The sequence below is a fragment of the Anoplopoma fimbria genome, chromosome 9, assembly GCF_027596085.1.
Source record: "Anoplopoma fimbria isolate UVic2021 breed Golden Eagle Sablefish chromosome 9, Afim_UVic_2022, whole genome shotgun sequence".
Classification (NCBI taxonomy): domain Eukaryota; kingdom Metazoa; phylum Chordata; class Actinopteri; order Perciformes; family Anoplopomatidae; genus Anoplopoma; species Anoplopoma fimbria.
Window position 1 is genome coordinate 21386919 of NC_072457.1, and position 22460 is coordinate 21409378.

The 22460-nt window shown below is 38.9% G+C and overlaps 4 protein-coding genes across 6 annotated transcripts in view; 1 reads left to right on the top strand and 3 right to left on the bottom strand.

The window, feature by feature from the left end:
• Positions 1–1538, bottom strand: part of LOC129095436 (serine hydrolase-like protein) — a 6476-nt gene extending 4938 nt beyond the window's left edge. Inside the window, exons 1-2 of one of the 2 annotated variants that reach the window (XM_054603868.1) lie at positions 1454–1538; positions 994–1137 (exon numbers count right to left, since the gene is read on the bottom strand). In XM_054603868.1, coding sequence (XP_054459843.1) covers positions 994–1137; positions 1454–1466 — 157 coding nt within the window. In that variant the 5' untranslated portion in view covers positions 1467–1538. The remainder of the gene's footprint in view (positions 1–993; positions 1138–1453) is intronic. The other variant, XM_054603869.1, reaches the window with a different exon arrangement.
• A 2556-nt stretch (positions 1539–4094) lies between these two features.
• LOC129095438 (serine hydrolase-like protein) lies at positions 4095–13273 on the bottom strand. Its single transcript, XM_054603870.1, has 12 exons — positions 13106–13273; positions 12156–12299; positions 10726–10839; positions 10189–10230; positions 10074–10093; positions 9925–9999; positions 8677–8783; positions 8491–8570; positions 8326–8360; positions 8128–8204; positions 7934–8018; positions 4095–6985 (listed from the first exon to the last, which is right to left on the bottom strand). Exons 1-12 carry the CDS (start codon positions 13161–13163, stop codon positions 6842–6844), a joined length of 981 nt encoding a protein of 326 aa, XP_054459845.1. The 5' UTR covers positions 13164–13273; the 3' UTR covers positions 4095–6841.
• A 1268-nt stretch (positions 13274–14541) lies between these two features.
• Positions 14542–16148, top strand: mb (myoglobin). Of its 2 annotated transcripts, none has more exons than XM_054603873.1 (4): positions 14542–14577; positions 15283–15368; positions 15535–15754; positions 15881–16148. In XM_054603873.1, exons 2-4 carry the CDS (start codon positions 15286–15288, stop codon positions 16019–16021), a joined length of 444 nt encoding a protein of 147 aa, XP_054459848.1. In that variant the 5' UTR covers positions 14542–14577; positions 15283–15285; the 3' UTR covers positions 16022–16148. The 2 variants fall into 2 exon arrangements, with proteins under 2 accessions (XP_054459848.1, XP_054459847.1); XM_054603872.1 differs by having other exon boundaries at positions 14551–14577; positions 15249–15368.
• A 1715-nt stretch (positions 16149–17863) lies between these two features.
• pane1 (proliferation associated nuclear element) lies at positions 17864–22196 on the bottom strand. Its single transcript, XM_054603874.1, has 6 exons — positions 22062–22196; positions 21012–21088; positions 20619–20717; positions 20069–20148; positions 19815–19906; positions 17864–19284 (listed from the first exon to the last, which is right to left on the bottom strand). Exons 1-6 carry the CDS (start codon positions 22116–22118, stop codon positions 19135–19137), a joined length of 555 nt encoding a protein of 184 aa, XP_054459849.1. The 5' UTR covers positions 22119–22196; the 3' UTR covers positions 17864–19134.
• Between the last annotated feature and the right edge of the window lie 264 nt (positions 22197–22460).

Here is a 22460-nt window from a genome sequence, read left to right on the forward strand (position 1 = left end):
TATATATATACATATATGTATATGTATATACATATATATGTATATATATACATATATATATATATATATATGTATATGTATATATATGTGAAAAACCATTGAATGAGAAGGTGTGTCCAAACTTTTGACTGGTACTGAAAAAACTAACAAAAGAACAACTTAAAGGCATACTGTACGGTTTCCAGTGATATGCACTTTTTAATATGTTGTTGAAATTGGTTTTTACATCCTGACAGCAATAAATAACTTATGGGCAATGAAAAAGAAGCGAAACAAAAACGAATTCTGTATCGGCTATAAACCTGTTAAAATGCTTACCAATCGGAGACATTGTACCCGAATCTAAAGAACCAATCACAAGCCTGCGCGTTCTCTCCCCTCTGTGTACGAGCCTGAGCCGGCCTGAGCGCGTTCACGGAGGGCAAAGAAAGCGTTGTTGTCATAGTAGTTCATGACAGTGGACTAGACCTAGTGAGCCTACAACGTCAACACGATGGAAGACAAACAGAAGTTACCACTGCCACCGTTACTTGCCCCGGTTCATCCTTTTAAAAAAAATAAATAAAGTGTAATATACTACACAAAATATGTGTGTAAGTAAACATCCTAGTTTGTAGAGAAACGCAGCCGACCGTTAGCTCAGCTCTCGCTCAATGAGGCAGCGGCAGCGTAGCTACCTGGTTGCTAAGTAGCAGCAGCGCTCGTGCACGGCTCTGTGTCGAGGGGTGGGGGCAGGGAGTCCTGAAGGGTGGGGGAGGAGTTAAACGGAACTCCGAAGAGAAGCTAATTTCAAATCATGCTAGCTCTCTCAAATCGTACAGTATAGCTTTAACTAAAAAAAAAGGAAATGAGCGAAAGAATTTGTCTCTATTTGACCCATAGCTAAACCTAGTCATTATCACATTTCAAAGCTCATGAAGAATTGAATGACAATAACAGAACCCCTTAAACAAAGCTGCACCCATCACCCACTGGTCACAGGTCACAGGTCACCTTTGGGGAGGAGGGGGATGAGGGTCTTGAATGCACCACAGTTATCAGCCCAGCCGTGCAGGCAGAGCACCGGACGGCCGTGATCAGGACCCCAGACTCTCCCTCTGATGTGTCCCCACGGGACCGGGACAGAGAGCTCCGACACTGCACACGTGACACGACGTTCAGCTCAGAGGAGTAATTATATAACAGGTCAAACCTTTAACATTATCACGCCTAATGTTATTAGTAGATATTAGACTATTTGAACGATTAATACAAAAATCATCTCAAAGAAATTCATGAAAGTGAAACTAATACACACAGATCTGATAAGTGAAAACATAAATGAACATATGAGGTAAAAACAAAAAGTGCCGTTTAGATGCTAAAATCCCCCCAAAAATAGAACATTAGTAAACAAGTGCATATAGAGGTATTTACAGGTTGTCAGGTGAAATCTCTGCAAAGTCTGATTTACCTTCTTCAGCCATGGTCAGCTCAGTAAAGTTTGCTACAGAGCTTGCAGTTCCTCACAGGAACCAGACCCTGAACGCGTCACAGTCACCTCCTCCTCCTCCTGCAGTGTTTGTTTCCCTCAGTCTGGGTTTTGAGGCAGCGCCGCCGCTAAATAGAGATTTTCCTAATTTTCCAACTACCAATAGACTTTTAGGAACAGTATCTCTGTCACTGTAGTGACCCAGGCTTTTGAATCAGGAGCTTTTTACTTTTATCCAATGCATTAGACCTGTGGCCATTCATTCAGGCTGTCAGGAGATGAACGTTTTGATGTATTTAGTTTTTTACATCTGTCCTCTAGTAGGCTAAACATAAACCAGTACTCAAAGGCCCATGCTGAGTCAAACCATCAGCCAAGAACTTACAGTACCAGTCAAAAGTTTGGACATAGCTAAATATATATATATATATATATATATATATATATATATATATATATATATATGTATATATATGTATATGTATATATATGTATATGTATGTATATATATATGTATATATATGTATATATATATATATATATATGTATATATATATATATACAGTGGGTACGGAAAGTATTCAGACCCCTTTAAATTTTTCACTCTTTGTTTCATTGCAGCCATTTGCTAAAATCGAAAAAGTTCATTTTTTTTCTCGCATTAATGTACACTCAGCAACCCATCTTGACAGAAAAAAACAGAAATGTAGAAATTTTTGCAAATTTATTAAAAAAGAAAAACTGAAATATCACATGGTCATAAGTATTCAGACCCTTTGCTGTGACACTCATATTTAACTCACATGCTGTCCATTTCTTCTGATCCTCCTTGAGATGGTTCTACTCCTTCATTGGAGTCCAGCTGTGTTTAATTAAACTGATTGGACTTGATTAGGAAAGGCACACACCTGTCTATATAAGACCTTACAGCTCACAGTGCATGTCAGAACAAATGAGCCCAAGGAGCTCAGAGACAGAATTGTGGCAAGGCACAGATCTGGCCAAGGTTACAAAATAATTTCTGCAGCACTCAAGGTTCCTAAGAGCACAGTGGCCTCCATAATCCTTAAATGGAAGAAGTATGGGATGACCAGAACTCTTCCTAGACCTGGCCGTCCAGCCAAACTGAGCAATCGTGGGAGAAGAGCCTTGGTGAGAGAGGTAAAGAAGAACCCAAAGATCACTGTGGCTGAGCTCCAGAGATGCAGTAGGGAGATGGGAGAAAGTTCCACAAAGTCAACTATCACTGCAGCCCTCCACCAGTCGGGGCTTTATGGCTCTCCTCAGTGCAAGACATATGAAAGCCCGCATAGAGTTTGCCAAAAAACACATGGAGGACTCCCAAACTATGAGAAATAAGATTCTCTGGTCTGATGAGACCAAGATTGAACTTTTTGGTGTTAATTCTAAGCGGTATGTGTGGAGAAAACCAGGCACTGCTCATCACCTGCCCAATACAATCCCAACAGTGAAACATGGTGGTGGCAGCATCATGCTATGGGGGTGTTTTTCAGCTGCAGGGACAGGACGACTGGTTGCAATTGAAGGAAAGATGAATGCGGCCAAGTACAGAGATATCCTGGAAGAAAACCTCCTCCAGAGTGCTCAGGACCTCAGACTGGGCCGAAGGTTCACCTTCCAACAAGACAATGACCCGAAGCACACAGCTAAAATAACAAAGGAGTGGCTTCGGAACAAGTCTGTGACCATTCTTGACTGGCCCAGCCAGAGCCCTGACCTAAACCCAATTGAGCATCTCTGGAGAGACCTGAAAATGGCTGTCCACCAACGTTCACCATCCAACCTGACAGAACTGGAGAGGATCTGCAAGGAAGAATGGCAGAGGATCCCCAAATCCAGGTGTGAGAAACTTGTTGCATCATTCCCAAGAAGACTCATAGCTCAAAAGGGTGCTTCTACTCAATACTGAGCAAAGGGTCTGAATACTTATGACCATGTGATATTTCAGTTTTTCTTTTTTAATAAATTTGCAAAAATTTCTACATTTCTGTTTTTTTCTGTCAAGATGGGTTGCTGAAATGCGAAAAAAAAAGAACTTTTTCGATTTTAGCAAATGGCTGCAATGAAACAAAGGGTGAAACATTTAAAGGGGTCTGAATACTTTCCGTACCCACTGTATATATGTATATATATATATATATATATATATATATATATCTATCAATCAGTCAAAAGTTTGGACATAGCTATATATATATATATATATGTATGTATGTATGTATATACAGTACCAGTCAAAAGTTTGGACACACGTCATTCAATGGTTTTTCTTTATTTTTATTTTTTTCTACATTGTAGATTAATATTGAAGACATCCAAACTATGAAGGAACACATATGGAATTATGTGGTAAACAAACAAATGCTCAGCAAACCAGAATATGTTTTATATTTTAGATTCTTCAAAGTAGTTGAATGAGAAGGTGTGTCCAAACTTTTGACTGCTACTGTAGTTAAGACCCTTTGACATTTAAATAGTTTAATATGTTGTCATGTTTTTAATTTTTACTTTTTAGGTTCTTTTGAATGAAACACTCATTTTATATACTGTGTATTTTTATAATAAAAAAATGACCAGGACAATAAGATGTTTGCTTCCGGTTTGTAATAACAGTTATTAAATCCAAGCATTTTACAGTACAATAAAATCACAAACATTTTTTCACATCACCTTTATTCATGCATACCCTAATAAAAGACAATTTACAATTAATTCACTATACATTTACCCAATTATGTTACAACATACATACAGTACCAGTTAAAAGTTTGGACACACCTTCTCATTCAATGGTTTTTCTTTATTTTTATTTTTTTCTACATTGTAGATTAATATTGAAGACATCCAAACTATGAAGGAACACATATGGAATTATGTGGTAAACAAACAAATGCTCAACAAACCAGAATGTTTTATATTTTAGATTATTCAAAGTAGTTGAATGAGAAGGTGTGTCCAAACTTTTCACTGCTACTGTATAAAAGCCTCAATCCAAAATGGTTTGACTTTATATCAGTTCACAAAGTAGGAACATTCCCAAATCAATGCTGCACTTTCTTCACAAATGTTCCCTTATGACTTTCACTCTGTGAAGTCAATGGAGAGATATTTATGATATGAAATATCCGTGTGATATTTTATTTAACAGTATTCGATATTGATGAATAAAGAAAATGGGTTATTTAAATTTCACAGGTGAAAAAAGACTCAAACTTTTCTTAACCATGGCACCCCTTTATGATTCAATGTCAGGTTTTTTTCAATGGCAAAAGTGGCATTGCTACAAAATTGCTATAGATATATATCCATTCTTCAAAGTGGCAACATTGTATTCCATCCCCTAAAAAGTTCAAAGGTCAAAGTTCAAGGTGCAATGTTATGAGGAAGCAGTAGGTCCCAACTGAATGCAAACCGCATGCAACAGTACGTACTTTGTAAGTGCAGCTGCATTTAGTACATAAAGACAAAACTATAAGTATGCAATTTAGAACACAGTTTCTGTCGGAATTGGCCTTATAAGATTCAGGCTGATTTAAAATAGTAGAAAGTGTTTTGAGCCATTTTCTACCATGAAAAAAGGCCATGAATATACTTTTAGTAAGAGCTGTCGATATTTACACCAGTATATCATTTAGTTTATCACTTTAAAAAAACATATTCAAATGTGCATTGCTCTTTAAAATATTGCCCAAGATTGCAGTATCGTGGATTTCCACCTGATAATCCTCCAAAATAAAAGCCCTTTTAAAATGGTTTAAATGCTGCATCACTGAAGACAAGCTGTAAACATGTACTTCTCAATTCCAGATTCATCCTCTGCTCTCACCGAGGCACTTGGGTACTCTTTCTTCCCACAGCTCACTGACTTTAAACATTAAACATGACGACACACACACACACACACACACTTCAGAGAAACTGTGCAACTGCTAAAATATTAACAGCAGGCAGCAGACTTCTAAGACACCTGGCCCCCCGCAGTGCATTTCAAACAATCCTCAAAGGCAGAAGCTAGAAGGTGATAGATCTGCTGTCTGCTGATACTCAGCAGTCTGTACTGCAGGTTAGCAGGAAGACACCAGGCTGAGAAAAGAGTAACTAAGAACTTTATTACCTGTATGATGCAGTCCAATACAACCGCTCAGCCATAGCATCCATCTTTACAAAGCCACTAGGTTACAGTTTTTGTTGACATTGTTGAAAATCTGTTAATTCAATTCTAAGATTATTACCGAGGTCATAATTAAAGGTGGTGTTTCATTGGACTGCATTATATTGAAAAGTGTTTTTTAGTTTTTTGTCCTCCCTAGTATTCATTAGGGGGGCAACATTTTACATTTTCATAAAAATGTTGATTAATAATAATAAGTTGACCTTGGGTTGAGTTTTTCGGGTCACATGTATTTTAAATGACGCACTTCAACATTATCTTCTTTAAGAGAAACTTAACATCCCCTGAAAATCTCGTCTTTGCTAACCTCCAGCATTTTATCTCGTCACCTTGCTGCACTGACACACAGGTTTACCTCAGTGCTGTCATGGCCGGGTGTAGTAACACGCGCAACGAAGCACACTTCTGACCACACCCATCCAACCACACCCATCAGAGGTGAAACAGACGTGACACTTTCAAAGTGAGAGGGGAAGAGAAAGACTGCTCGTCAGCCTCTTAAACTGTCTTTTTTTTCTTTTAGGTACATTTGGTGTAAATGACTTTGAAATACCGTCCATGTATGATTTATGACATATAAATAATATAAATATTGCTTTACAGACATGTGTAGTCTAGAAGATGAATCCAAGAGGCTTAAATTACTTAAATTATTTTTAATCAAATACCAGGTTACCACGTTTATATCTTCATATGAAGCGGGTCCTCCTCACTGCACCTTTAAAATGAACCTGTCCAACACGTCAGTTCATGACAGGACTCCTCCAACATTATTGACTAAATTCACTACTATTAGTCCTACTGGCAAAGTTAGCATTCCACAAAAAGCACTGTCGGTGGTCGAGTTGCATTGTGGGTAATGTAGACGCCCAGTGTTGACAACGGAGAAGAATGCGTGGAATATAAAAGACGATAACTCTGGTTCTCTTAAGAAGATGGTATCTCATACTGCACCATGCCGCCATCAGCATAAACACGTTTTTATCCGTTACTTTTCACTGTTCGAAATTGTCACTAAGAATTAAAGTTCTGTGTAACAGAAGTGTCATTTCTGTTAAAATGCATACATGTCAGGACATTAAATAATGTAAGGGTCCAGGTTAAAGCACCAAGGTGAGTGTTAACAGCACTGTAGGTTGTTAATATCAGCAGCGTAATGTGAACTTTTTTTGTGTTCGCTACATCTTTGAGGTTTGTTCTTCGGCTGGTCTGGCTCGCTGTGTCAACAATTTGGTCTGCAGGAAGTCGGACACAAGTGGAGCAACGACTTCAGGCTGATTCAGGTGGACGTGATGATCGCCTGGTACTGTTACCACCGTGTGCTGAAAGAAAGAGAAGGGGAATATTAGACGAGGGTGAGAGATTTGATTGTAACGTTTTAACCAGCAAAAACTGATTTTTTTAGGCCACATGGGGGCGGTGGAACATACCATACCAACTTTTTAAATGATATGACGAACACATCATCAAAAGTTGCTTATTTACACATCAATCAGTTATGGAGCAACATTAGCATTCATTTGGTGTCATGTTTCTGGTCACATGATGAATCCAAGTCCAAAACTCTCTCTCTTTTGGCTCTGTTTTAGGTCTCCACCAACTCCTGAGGGAAATATCTCTCTCTATAGCCGCTAAATGCTCCACTATATTCACCAGCTTCTCTTTAACTGTGTTTGCCGTTTGGTGCAGCAAGTGTTCACTGGATTTTTAAAAGGGCTTTTTCACTGAAAACAACTGCCTGCTGCGGCTGAAAGCGACACTATGAGAGCAATGAGAGTAAACCAGAACAGTTGCAACAGATAAACAATGACCTGAAAGACTCTTTAAAAGCTCTGTGAAGTCGAGTGGAGCTGCAGATCCAGGCGATGATTCACTATGAGCGACCATTTTCACATTGTCATTGGGTGCATTTTAATAGTATAAATATTGATTATAGCTTGCTTTAAAAATTCATTAGTATTCTGACATACCAAGCTTCTCTTTCTTTGCACAGCAGCTGCATTTGTTTCCATCACTGGCTGACTTGGAAAGAGAAGTTTAGTTCTGATCTCTGTTGACCAAGCTCCAGTATGTAGGTCAGCGTTGAGGCTCCCAGCTCTAAAGATTTCTGCTGCCTCTGACACATCGAGCTCCAGCTACACAGCTACTTTTGCATCTGTCTGTCTGCCTACTCTAAGCACAATTACACACACGGGCTTAACGGCTAAAAATAAACACGAAGATGTAAGCGTACCTTACTTTACACAAACACGCTGTAAAAATACACTCACTTTTCTGTCCTTGTAGGCCTGGACAATTGCGGATGCGATTTTCTTATCCTGTCCAGAAAGTAATTTCTCAAAGCCATCCTCTGCTCTGGAAAGATAAAGAAGATTTAGAATAAAAAATGATGTATATTAAGTGAGGTACAATTTACTAGAATTAGTACATGTAATAAAGAGTGAGGGGTGGAGGAATTACTTACAGAACAACTAGAACAGGGGCTTTTATCCTAGACTGCAGTTCAAGACCTTGCTCCAAACTGATGCGTACTATATTTTTCTGTAAAAACAAAGAACAAAACAATTCAATACACGATGCCATACATGTATTTTAAGGGCTGCATTCGACATCCGTGAGAGAGATAAAGAAGTGCAGTGGTGCAGTTAGGAAAAAAACCTACCAGATTAATACGAAAGTCTCGGGTAAACACCATACCTGCAAGAGGTAAATACATATATTATCCGCATGGGATTAAAAAATGTATTCAAAGTTTACTAAGTTTGTTCATAAGATGAGCGCCTATGAAAAAGTAAAAAAGCAGAGGAAGAGGAATATGAAGGCGTACCTCCTTCAACTTGAACCAGACCTCGCTCTAAAAGGATGTGCACAGACTGCTCGGACAGAGTCGGGTTTGCAGCCGACAGCCTGAAAGAAAATAAAAGGCCTGAAGAAAACCCTTGTACGAACATGACTGGATGAGAGGATGTTCAGTAGTCTGTTTAAAACAACGTGAATAGGAAAGGTGTAACACCTCTCTACTGCTTTTTCATAAGTGTAAACTCTCTTCTTGTCTTCCGTCTGTTTGTAAAACTCGACCATCTGATCCATCCCCTGCCTCATCACTTTGATCATTTCTTTCTGCAAGACAAAAAGGACAATGATGAGGGACAACATGCAAAGCTGCTGACAAGAGTGGATTGTACAGCACAGCTCTTCCCAGTGAAATGAAACAGAGTGATGCAGTAATATTACTATATGAATGCTGAGTGCCTCCCCAAATGGACAAAACTGTCAGATGTGGTGAATAAAAGCTTTTCTTGAATGGGATGCCTTTCAAAATGTCAAACAAACTGTATATTTTTCTCCAATTACTCACAATCTAGAATTCATTAGAAATCATCGTTATGAAGTGTTTTAGTCTTTTAGTGCAAATCAAGAGTCTCAAACTTGTTATCTGGTGGCCATGAGAGATATTTTTTAGACTTTTAAACAGCTTTTTAATAAGTAATTTAATACCCGTTTCATGATCATACCAGGCAAAGTATGATGGGAAAGCCGGTGTGGATGATATGACCTAGAATTGCTTATCATTTTATTATGTGAATGCAACTTCGATACGTGGTAAAAAAAATGGATAGATCGATTACCCATTAACAGAGAGAGTGCAGATTACTAAAATGCTAGACCTCCCTTGGCAAATCATCCTTCTCTTTTATTACCATAAAACAACAGAATAATGTCCCAAAAGAAATAATAACATCTGCCAATTGTCTAACTTTCTCCCGTCTGACAAAACATTGGATACTCACAAAGCAAACTTCCCTTGCTTACTATTTTATTATTCTACGGACGGAAAAATTGCAATTTGCTAAAACCCAGATCATTATATCTCTCCTCATTATGAACAATGATGATCATTCTTTGTGCATTCTCCATGTTCAAATAGAATTCAAAATTAAAATGTCCACTTCTATTAAATCTGTCCGTGCTCGGCTTTTTTTTTTCGGTTTTTGTGATTGGTAGTCGAGCAGATACTTTGGTTTTTAATGTTAAATTAAAAGCCAACTTCCATGGTTGAATATTAGAGTTAACAATTACTTCTATAGTAAAATATTGTAACAATGGATTCTCAACATGTGGGAGGACTGTTCTGAAACCTGGTGGAAATAAAAAATATAATGATATTTTGCGACTTCAAAGTACATTGAATTTTCCCTCACTCTTAACTAAGCAATGAATTACAGCTCTGTAGATACCAAAGTCTAAAAACTGTAAGTACCAGATCTGTAGGTAAGAATCCATAGGAGTCCAGCAGTACCACAGCATCCACCATCTCAGGATACAGCGCACTGAACTGTGGGAAACAAGATACAGAGTCAGTATATGGGTGTTGTGAAAATAGTAGCCTGTCATGACACTGTGACTTACCATTCCAGCAATGTTACCACCTGAAATAAAATAAAAAGACAAAGTGTTTATACGGTAAATATAACACACCATTAACATTTTAGATGCTCCAATTTTGCTGTTGAGCTGCACTCACCCATACTGTGTCCTATGATGGAGAACTGGCTCCAGTGCAGAGCTGTGGGAGTCATTTCACAGATCATCAACTGGGTTCAGTATCATATCACAGAACACTGAGGCTGGTTTTAGTTGAGAGACATACTGTGTTTTAACAGCAGTACAGATGCACTAGAGCTGGGTGGTAGTATTAGAATATAACACAGTAGTAATCGTTGCTCAGTGGGTAAAGTTGTATTGGTTGTCATAGAGACAAGTTGCCATCATAACTTTTGTCCTGTGCTGAAAAAACTGTAAACAAAACTCTGCAAATGTGTAAAAGAGAGACCTTTCATTAACCAAACAACTCTGTTTAAGTCCCTTATTTTGGTTTAAATGTTCATATAATCAAGATATGTTCCAATGAAAGTCAATGGTTACTAATAATGAATAATCACCAGCCCCAGGGCACACTACATCCCTGTTCGCAGGGATCTAGCTTGTTGTCTGAACAAACTCTGATGTTTACTTTGAATGTGTGACTCAACGTGTTCTGTAATTTCTTGAACTCACTCACCGTCAACGACTCTACGTACGTCCATCACATACTCAGGAAAAGAGTAAAAGACCCCGGGACTGCGATGTGACGACCAGCCGTGACCCGACAGATCCACCGCCACGTATCTGCACTCTGACAGACAACAATGACCTATGTTAAACTAAAATAATTCATCTTTTTCTGAAGCAAATTTGGGTATAAAATTAGAAAACGGAAAAGTTAGTCAAACGGGGGGGGCTTCTTTGATTTATTGGCCTTTTTATTTTTCAGTAAAAAGCTGAGAGACAGGCAAGACAAGCGGAGGCAGAAAGACAGAGGGGCCGTTTACATGGGGGGAGTTTCTATCTGAAAGTATGAATAAGCAGAGAAGACTTCAAAAGGCTTGGGGGAAAAAAAAGCATGAAATTATCGGGTATCAAGCTGCACTAATTAGCTCATCTCATTCAGCTGTGTGTCTCCAGCTGCAATCAAGGGTCGCCATGGTGATGGCAAGTGACTCCTGGGTCAGACAGTTCATTTATTTGACATTAAGCTGAGGCTCGATTCTTAAACTCCTGCTTCTCGGTGGAAAAATGTAAATAACGGGAGTAACTTTAAAAGTGACTTTATTTTATCTTTTTTTTTTTACTAAGTGCTGTGCGGTGGATGCTGATGTGGAGTCGGTGTGGCCCTGGAAGCTCCTGGGAACTGCTGCTCTTACAGGCTCACAGGGACAAATGTGTGAGACTGTCTGCTTCCATAGCTACATTGTATTAAAGAGCACACATTTCCTTCTTGTTGACTTACAATGACACGTGAAGAGTAAACATTGCAGAAAATAGAGCAAGTTTGAGGCGATTTTTAATTAAGATTTCAAAGCTCCACTCTAGCTCTGAACATACACACTAATAGAAGGTTAAATATTTTAGAAAGTTTTAATTGGATTTGAAAGAAGAATAGGCCCGTTATGTATGAAAGATGTGGAACATTTTAAAGTTTGAATGGAGTTTGAATGAGCACATAAGGGTTTAAATGCATGAAAATTATTACATTTTGAACATTTCCATCATTCATTTAAATGGGTTTAAATGGATTTTTTTTCCAAGAAAATGTGGAATATTTCTGAATGCATGAAAGTAAAGAATGATAAAACGTCCTGGTTGAGGGGAATGCTTTGATGTTTGAGTGAAGTTTATACATGGAAAGATGCAGAAGGAGAAGATAACATTTAAAAAAAAAAAAAAATTGTAGAAGAAAATAGGTTGTTAATGCATCTTGCATTTATACCCAAATACAAGTCCCCAAAGCAGCAGTGAGAACATACATAATCTACCCACTACACTGATCTGATTAAGTAAACACCTGTAATTAGCAAAACAAGATAAACCTGTGTGAGCTGGATAGTTTTGTAACAGACAGACCTCATTCAGAAAATATAATTTCCCAAAAGGTGTAAGTGTAGAAATTACCGTTAGGGAGGAGGGGAATGAGGGTGTTGAACGTGCCACAGTTATCAGCCCAGCCGTGCAGGCACAGCACAGGACGCCCGTGATCAGGACCCCAGACTTTCCCTTTGATTTGTCCCCATGGGACCGGTATAGAGAGCTCTGAAACTGGACACATAACACTCTGTTTTAGTTATATATGAACAGCTCTAACCTCTTTTTATGTTCAACAGACAAAGGTATTCAATTTACAATGATCCAAGGCAACGAAATGCAGCAGACCCTCTCCATTGGAGAAACTGGAACTACCAGATGTTGTGGTTCAGAGATTACAAAATCCTTTCATCAAGGAATATCAGGATCGTTGATTAATGTTTTGCAGAACAGCACAACACAAATGCAGATTCTTTCTTCTTCTTTTGAGTAAATCTGACTATTATGCAAGCAAAGTACCTTACTGCCTACATTCATCTCTAACCCAAGTAAGATACATGTATACTGATCATCATGATGAGAAATCTATGAAATCATAAAGTCTAAAGAGCATAAGGGAAACTGGTGACTGTGGTAAAAAGACAAAACCCATCCCGACCACCCTCTGTTCACACTGCTGCTGTCTGGCAGGAGATCCAGATGTAGCAGCTGTTGCACCACCAATGAGCTGATCTTTCCTCTAACTGTGAGACTCACTTGCACATCCTCCATCCTCCATCCTCCATGTATAATATTGATTTTTTTTTATTGTAGCAAAATGGGACAAAAAAACTGCATTTCGTTGCTCAACCCTGTGGAACTACAGCATGTATTGATGTAACCTTGTGAAAAGTGCCTTAGTGTGCAGCTTATACACACACAATCATTTACAAAACTTTGTTAAACATTTCAAATGATCTGCTACATTCATGGTTTAAAAAAGGCCTGTTACCTAACAAACATTCCTTAAGTGTCTCCACACAGATTGGTGTTTTAGTTACCTGCTTGTTTCATTGCAGATGAATGCAGGTGTCTGGCGCCTTTCAGAGCATGCAGCATGTTGGAGAACACCTCTGCTGAACAAGAGATGGGATTAAAACATGTACAAGTAGAAAAAAGATCTTTGAACCTGGAACTGAAACCGCTTTTTGAGACTTTTTCAAGCTCAATGTCAGTATTTCCGGGTCCTGAAAGCACACGTGACGTTGGCTAAAGATGTAATTGGATGTAAGGTCATGTGGAGCTATTGTGAGGACCAATCATCTTTAAGAAGAGGAGGAGCTAACCTTTCACAACACAACCAGCAGAGGGCCTGGTGTTTTGCTTTTAACGTGGCTTTTACTGCCGCTGTGTTCACAGTTCACCACCTTCCTCACACATATCCTCTGAAAATACTAAAGCAGAATATTGTTAATATTGTTTAATAAAAACAGAGTGGGCAGAAAGAGTGCAGGAAACTTTGCTGAACACATAATAAGACTTACAAATGCATTAAAACAAGATACAAGGAACTGTATATGCACATGTAGGTTAGGCCTGAAAAGAGTAGAATAAAATAAAAGATAAAAATGACTTAAAACTTAAAACTGTAAAATAAAAGTTACAGCAGTAGGAGATATTAATGAATAGTGAAATTAAATGTTTTTTGATTCATGATTCACAACATTGCAGTAGGTCAGAAATGTATTTTGGCCCTTAACCATTCAGTACTCTTTAAACTAACACTAAAACACCAAAATATGTTTCTGCAAACATTTGAGGTGAGACATTGGCAAAAATCTTGATTTATATTTTATCAGCACTGCCAAGTTTGACAGTTTGATTGGCGTTCACAAGCTTCATGAGCAGTGATTGACAGCTGCCATAGTGACTCCTGGGCTCTCATTGGTAGTTTTTCTTCAGGCGTGGTAAAATGAACCATCAAGAGGATTCAGAGGAACCTGACTTTTTCCACACATTATCTGTCTGAGAACATGGCAAAAAGGTTTTTTTATACTGTATGTAAATGTACGTGCTAATGGTTAAAAAGTAGGGTTTAATGCGGCACGTTAGTGTTAGACTGCATTAGTTTTAGATATAGTACAGGCAGTACAGCCAAACCACTTCATAGTGGGGCTGAGGAAACCTTTAAACTGCTCTAATATCGCTTATAAACATATTAAACTAAAGAAATCTATATGTTTTCTCCCAAGGTAGCTTCTCCTAAATGTAATTGCTTTGCCAAAACACCAACCTGGTGACCTGGCCGGCTATTATCTAAACACAACCATGGAAACAAAAGTTTCCAGATTAAGTTTAGAGGTGTTGTGAACATTTGAAGAGACGTGCGGTGAGAGAGGTAGATGAATGAGAGGTCCAGAATAATTTGGTGATAGGACGGAGGGAGGGAGTATAAAAGGTCAGCTTGGAGGGGGGGGAAGTCAGGCCAAGAGGAATTTGCTTTGAACACACAGGATATTTTACTACGCTGCAGGTAGGTACTGTTTTTTTTTTTTATTCTTTATAATCTAAGATATTCTCTTTTTTTTTTTTATACATGTATTGATATAAATGTGTTTATTTGGGCTATACTGGCAGGGAATAAAAGTGATTATATTTTCTGGAAAAAATACAATAATAGGTTCAAGCTGAATTTGGTCCTAATTAGGTTGTTTATCATACATTCAAAATGTAGATCAATTGTGTTTGTACTTAGAGTTAAATGTTAGATTGTGTTTGTACTTAGAGTTAAATGTTAGATTGTGTTTGTACTTAGAGTTAGTGGAAATATAGCAGTTTTAAGTTTGAAGGTTATCTCATATTGTAAACAAAAAAAAACTGATGGGAGAAAAAAAGGGTAGTGTGTTGAAGAGAAGATATGTTGTGTTTACATGCTCTTTATTACAATGTGACAGCTTTCAGAGCATCAAAACCAACAGAGCGTCTGATTTCACTTCACATGAATTATGCAGGGTTACAGCAAGATTACTTTACAGACTCAACGAGGGCAGCTGAGGTAACGTATCCACCTTAGTTTTGACTTTCCCCTGGATGCAGAGGTTCATGGCTGCTGGCCATAAAACCAAAAAGGAGAAGGTGTTACCTGATGTGATAAAGGAACTTAGTTTTTCTCTGATTGTCCTCTGTTTTTATTTCTCAAATCAGTGTTTTTTTGGGACCCGTTTCTCCATCTCCTCAGATCATGGCTGACTTTGACATGGTGCTGAAGCATTGGGGTCCAGTGGAGGCAGACTACACTGCCTATGGGGGCCTGGTTCTGACCCGGTCAGTGGCTTTGACGAGATAAGATTAGTATTTCCAATAGGTCAGGTGGTTCGCAGAGAAAATCCAACTTGGGATGCTTTTATTTATTCACTCAACTGTTAAGTTTTATTTCCCAGTGTGAGGACATCACCGTTGTATCTACAACCCTTGGTGTGTGTGTTTACAGTTTATTCATAGAGCACCCAGACACCCAGAAGCTGTTCCCAAAGTTCACCGGCATCGCCCAGGGTGACCTTGCTGGTGACGCGGGGGTTTCTGCCCACGGTGCCACGGTTCTGAAGAAGCTGGGTGAGCTGCTGAAGGCCAAAGGCAACCACGCCACCATCCTCAAGCCTCTGGCCAACAGCCACGCAACCAAGCACAAGATCCCCATCAATAGCTTCAGGGTGAGGTCGATGTGCACGAGGGAATGTCTTGATCGTCCATCTTGGTTTGATCCTTCCTCCCCATATTTTGTGTCCCCCCCCAAACCTGATTTCACAGTAAAGCAGTTTGTGTGATTTTCTCCTCAGCTGATTGCAGAGGTCATCGGTAAAGTCATGGGGGAGAAGGCAGGGCTGGATGCCGCCGGGCAGCAAGCCCTGAGCAACGTGATGGCTGTCGTCATCGCCGACATAGATGCTGACTACAAACAGCTGGGCTTTACTGCCTGATGATGAAAGTCAAACAAAGTCAAATAAAATGTTCCACACACAAGATTAAAAATATTAATAATAAATGGTTTGTGGAAACATATATCAACTATTCTTGATTAACAACAAACTGTAAACCCTTGTCAAATATTACCAATAAAAAAATGTATAACTGTAGTCGGCTGATTCATTTTTTAAAGTTTTATTTCTATCCTGACTATTAAAAAAACTCACACATGATGAGTCTGTTATTTGTCACCTCCTGTGTTCTTGATACTAAGGGTAATGGAGCTGTAAATCAGTCCTGTTAAAATGAATTTCTGCTCATTAGAAAGTAATAAAGTATGAGGGGACGGATATCTTTGTCAAAACATGTACTCTGAAAGACAATCAAGTATCTGACAGAAAGGAATCGGGTCAAGTCTAAAACTCTTAGCGTCAAGTGTTCCACACACGCACAAAGAAATACACACACAAGTAAGAAACAAACACTTGCCACACAGCAATCACCAAAGACCCTCATGCACAGGATCCTCTTTAGACATGTGATCCAATGTGGACATGGCCGCCGCCTCTGCTTCATTAAACCTCACCATCTTTTTAGTGATAAAACAATATGAAGCTCATGAATGTGAGGTTGATCTATACTTGTAACCCCTTAATCACAGATGGCACGAGTCTATTCATTTTGTCTATTAGTTCAGTATTTAACAATGACTAATCAAAGAAACACACAAACATGAAACACTTCAATTAACTCGTGACCCCTCAGCTCTATCATAAACATGTGGTCTGTGAAATGTCAGAGGACAGCGAAACATGCCCATGACAATATAGAGAAATATGTTTCACATTTTTAGGATACTAAAGAGAGAACTTTTCAGCCACACTAGCAGCGTTGCTTTATGGATAATGATGTCGGACCAGAAGATGAATCCCTGGTGGCCTTCAAACCTTTTCTCCAGCTCCACTATGACATTTTCTTATTATTGTGACAAATTAACAGCACCCCATACAGTAGTTTTGTGCAGATATCCATGTGTTGTTCATTTGTTGTAACAACACATGGATGTCTGCCACCTTTCAGCTAGTTTTCCTGTTGTTCAACTTTGGTTTATGAACAAATACCTGCAACATGAATGTCATGCCCTTATGTTTAGTGCTAATTACCAGCAACATGCCAAGGTGTCCTTGAGCAAGACACCTGACCCCAAGTTGCTCCCCGGGCGCTTCATTGCAGCCCACTGCTCCTGCGGGATGGGTTAAATGCAGAGAAATAATTTCCCCATTGTGGGACTAATAAAGGCTTAATTATTATTATTATTATTAATTAGCAAATGTTAGCATGGTACAGTATCATGCTAAACTAGGATGGTGAACATAATAAATGTCACACTTTCTGCTAAACATCTACATGCTAGCATTATAATTATTGTTAGCATTTAGCTTAAAGCACAGCTTTTCTATGGTTAACCGGTCAATATTGACTATTTATGTTGACTTCAACGTGTAAAAGATGGTGAAAGGCATCGGAGTCATCAGACATTCCCCATCCCACTGACTTTGTCCTTCCCTTCTGACTTTATGCCTTAACATTGTTTGTTTGAATGATGGATAATTGCCACGATGATAACCTTACTATTAATAGTGCGGGTGCGTGCGTGCATTAGTGCATGCATGCAGACGTGACAGCCGGCACAGAGCCTCTGGTCACACTCTGAAGGACGCACTGGCGCCTCCCCCTCCGCAACCTGACCCAACTGTTGATTGAACAAAGGTCAAAGACTTTTACTGGAATTCAACTGGGCAAAAGACAGGGGTCCAATCTGTGACAAACAGGACATTTAATCTGTAATTTCACTTTAATGACTGTTAAACTGTTAAAAACAGCACTCTACACACTATATATACACACATAAAAAGCATATTGTACTGTATTATAATTATATACACTGTGCAATACAGAAATATTTTACGACTTTGAATAAAGCTGTGAAGTATCAGGTTCTTATTGGCCCTGATATACAATGTGAAGACTGATATTTGTTATTATCACAGCACAGTATCATTTGAAGGCACTGCACCCCCACACGGCTGCTTTCAATCTGGCTGATCAGACTGGAAGTTAGAAGAGCTATGTTGGAAATTGCATCATGTCAATAGAGCGGTGTGTAAACATATGCAATCCAGAGATCTAATCAGCCAAAAACAATTCAAATCACCTGAGTTTGTGTGTATTCTATGAGTGTGCAGAGTCTTTAATTGATGGGTTGTACTGAATAAAAAGGACATATATTTTAGCCATTAGCTGGCTGTTACAGTTACAGTTCAAAAGGTCACTGTGTTGGTTAAATAACTCTACTTCATGTCAAATTGTCAGAGACCAAACACAGATTGGTCACATATTTGTAAGATCATTTGCTGCAGGAAGGCCTTTTGACTCGGCATAGTTGGGAAAGCACAGGTGTTAGTTAAAAACCTTAACGATGGCTCTGCAGCTATTTAGACGTGTCATAGCAGGACAAACACAGGTGTAATTAATGACACTAACTAGGGCCCTGTTGCATTAAGGCCCTGGTATGGTGCGTGTTGGCTCACAGGAATGGCTGTTACAATAAACTGGGACCATGATTATTGCATCAGAAACACCTTTGTTTACTTTGCTATGACATGTCAAAATGGCTGCTGTGAAAAGGGCCCGTACCAGGACCCCGACACACTGAAGCAGCTGATCTAATGTTATTATCTACACCTGTTTTCCTACTGTGACATCATGTCAACAATGTCTTGGGTGTTCTTCACAGATCAGGAGGAGGACATGTTCATTGACCTGGTTATGGTGAGTTACAATATATTTATTTATTTATTTATTAAGAGCTATTGTATCAAATTCTGTTTCCACAAGTGGTTAAAACGCTCTCTGTAGACAGTTCATATGATGTGCACTATCGGGCAAAAAACTGCAGCGAAAAAGACAGAAACCTCAGCAGCTAAAATCCAAAGCACAAATATGTGATGTGAAATGAAAAGAGGAAATATCACGCTGATGTGTCGTCAGTTTGCAAAAGTCCACTCCTTTCAGATAAATATATACACGAGACAAGACATCCCCCCAGAGAAAACAGCCGGGGGAACTAATCGAAACTCGGCTGGTCGATATCAGGGGGAACGGTGCAGCGAGTCAGGTTGGACAGGTAGAGAGCGGTAGCCATGGGAACAAGGCCGGCTGCCACCTTCAGGATGGTCAGCAGCCTCTCTGTGGCGTTGTTCACACCGTCTGGTGTCTGGAGGGGGAGAACATCACACAAGACTGGTTTTAAAGAAAAACACACTACAGAAGGAGAACATTTGGTGTTCTAACCTCTAACTGCAGAAAACACTCCGATATTTAATCCACATGTACACATAGCTTCACCATGGATTCCTGCAGGAAGTTTAATTTAATTTAAAAAAGCTTCTTCCTCTTTTCGTTCATGTATAGGATGGTAAACTAAATATCATTGGGCTGAAGACTGGTGCTCTGACAAAACAATATGTTCTAACATTTCTCACTATATTCTGACATTTTATAGACAAAAGGCTTAATCGAGGACATCATCTGCAGATTAGTTGATAATGAAAATAATCCTTAGTTACAGCCCTACTCCCTAATATTACCTTCTACTGCCTCTTTTTGTTTAGGAAACTAAATTCATGGAATTTCAAGACTTTTTAAGACCTGCAGTTAACCTGTTTCCACTGGGCCATTAATGGAAAAAAATAAATCTTTGTCTTGCCCTGGTGCTACACACATACGTATTTGAATGATACAGACCTGGTCCTCTGCAAACAGCAGGGGGCAGTGCAGCGACGCAGCCAGCTTTCTGACGGCGTCCAGGCGTTCGATTGGAACCGCAGCGTTACGAGCTACAAGAGACAGATTGGGTAATTTAACGAAATAGAGAAGGATGAGGCATATTATTACTAAAAACTATCAATTTCACAGAGTTTGTTCTCTATTTCATGGCTTTTGCTCATGCGTTGAGTGATTCAAGGAGGTGAGGAGGGCAAACAAATAAGTTGCCTTACCATTAGTGACCATGAAGCAGACTTTTCCAAGGAAATATCCAGGGTCCAAAAATTTCATGGAAGCTTCTGCCGACTGGAAACTATGAAAAAAACAAAATAAAAGGTCACGTCATAAACTATTACATTATATAATTTTTAATGTTTGATCAAGCGGTAAACAAACATTTGCTATGTAAAGATTTAGATCTGTGTTTTTTTGTTATCCAGCTTCCTCTTGCTTTGTTTACAGAGCATTGTGTGTGCTTTTAGCTTGAGAGCCGTGTCGAGGCACTAAATGTGCTCTAAATTTCATATTGAGCACATTTTAATATGTATTAGTATTCAGAGAGTTCACAAAGTAACAGATGGGGAAAGTGTAACACTTATATGTGTGATTTGAGAGAAAGAAACAATAGTTCCTGGTGCAAAAAAAAAAAATAATACAGCTGTGACAGAGACTCAATTTGTTTACGGACAAGTAGAATTCATTGGGTTTCATTCGGGCAAAATAAAACTAAAACACAGAGTAGACATTTGAATTGTGTGTCCAGGAGGATGATTTGAACGATACCTGAGCTCTGAGGTCAGGTTGATGATGAACACCACCAGGTCTATCCTCGGACGGCTCTCCTCGTTCTCCATGGGCAGAGGAAGACTCTTAGCCAGTCTCCTGGTGGTTAAAATAAAGGATAAATGTGGTCAGCAAACAGGTACTGGTAATTCTGAGGTCACGTCACATAGGATGGATGGTACTGATGGGAAAGATGTTTACAACTTGTATGTTATGTGTCACCAGACAACTCAAGCCTGTTGAAAATATTCTGCACTGTCAAAATGGCTCTACACAGTTATTGGTAGTAGTTCCAGAGAATAGCAGATGGTGTTTTAACTTGACTGCTTAATGACCATTTCTTCTAACGTAACGGCTGACCTCAGCAGTTAGTAAGGACAGATCAGTACTCACACATTGACAGTGAACGCCGTCTCCTCCACCAGAGCGTCTGCTAAACTCTGCTGAAACTGCTCCTCGCTCTCCACCAGCTGGAGGAAAGAAAAAATACAAGTCAGCACATAACTGGAGATTAACACTGCGCACTTTAACAAACACACATTGTCGTAAAAATAATAATAAATAAAAGTATATAAACTCGTAACTCCATCTAAAGATACATTCTAAAAACATGGCTTATTTTGTACATTGTTTCATTTGAATTCTTTTGGGGTCCTGAAGAGTTAAACCATCCATTTTTTAATTAAAAAAAAGATACATTTAGATAAAAATAAATACTGTAATTGTACGTGGCAAAAATGTTGTTTCTTCCTTTTTTAGATTTTATGGTAACCTTTTAAAAAAAGCTTCTTTTTTTTAATGTAGCAATACTACAGTGTTAAATTACTCTATTACAAGATTACATTAAATACAAGTACACAAGTATTAGCATCAAAAACTACTTAAAAGTACCAAAAGTAAAAGTTCTCATTGTGCAGAAGGTCCAATTTCAGAATAATAATATATACACACATATATATATATAACACGTTAATCATAATTCAGTGATGTGTGTGTTATATATATATATACACACACACACATCACGTATGTGTATATATATATATATATATACACACACACACACATCACTGAATTATGATTAACGTGTTCCTCCTTGTATAGTTGCAGCTGGTAATTATTGTATATACTGCTGAGATAAGTTAGTTATAATATATCACACATTATTAGTTGATTTATATTTTGTATGAATAATCTAAATCTACAAAGAAACTTCCAAAGCCTCCACCATGCATTGTTACAGTAGAGGAGAAATAGTATAAAGCAGCAGAAAATGGAAATATCCCCCTCAGTGAAATACTTCTAGTAGTAAATACTCTGCAGCTTTCCACCACTGTGCATTGAAGTGACATCATTAGGTCAGACAGGATATAAGGTTAGTTCTCATAATAATAATAATAATGATAATATTAATGATAATAACATTAATGGACACAGACTCACCAGGACGTTGGCGGAGTTCAGACCGGGCAGCTTGCTGAAGGGCTTCAGCAGAGACATCCTGCAGACAGCCTCAGTAAATGTAGCAAACAAACGCAGCCTCTGGTCGCGCTTCTTTTCCGAATGTGCGTCTGACGTCATGACGTTTCCCCCTGCATCGGACGTCGAGGCTGTGACGTTTCACCTGCAGAGGCAGCTCTCTTCCGCCACCGACAGGCCGCGGGGTGTTCCGCAGTCCACGTCTGGAGTACAGGCTGTACTTTTTGGAGTAAATTGCACAAACGATAATTGAGGATTTATCTACAGCTGGTGGAGGAGACACGGCAGCAACTGTACTCACGTACAATTTAGAGGTACTTGTACTTTATATTTTCCATATTGTGTACAGTACCAGTCAAAAGT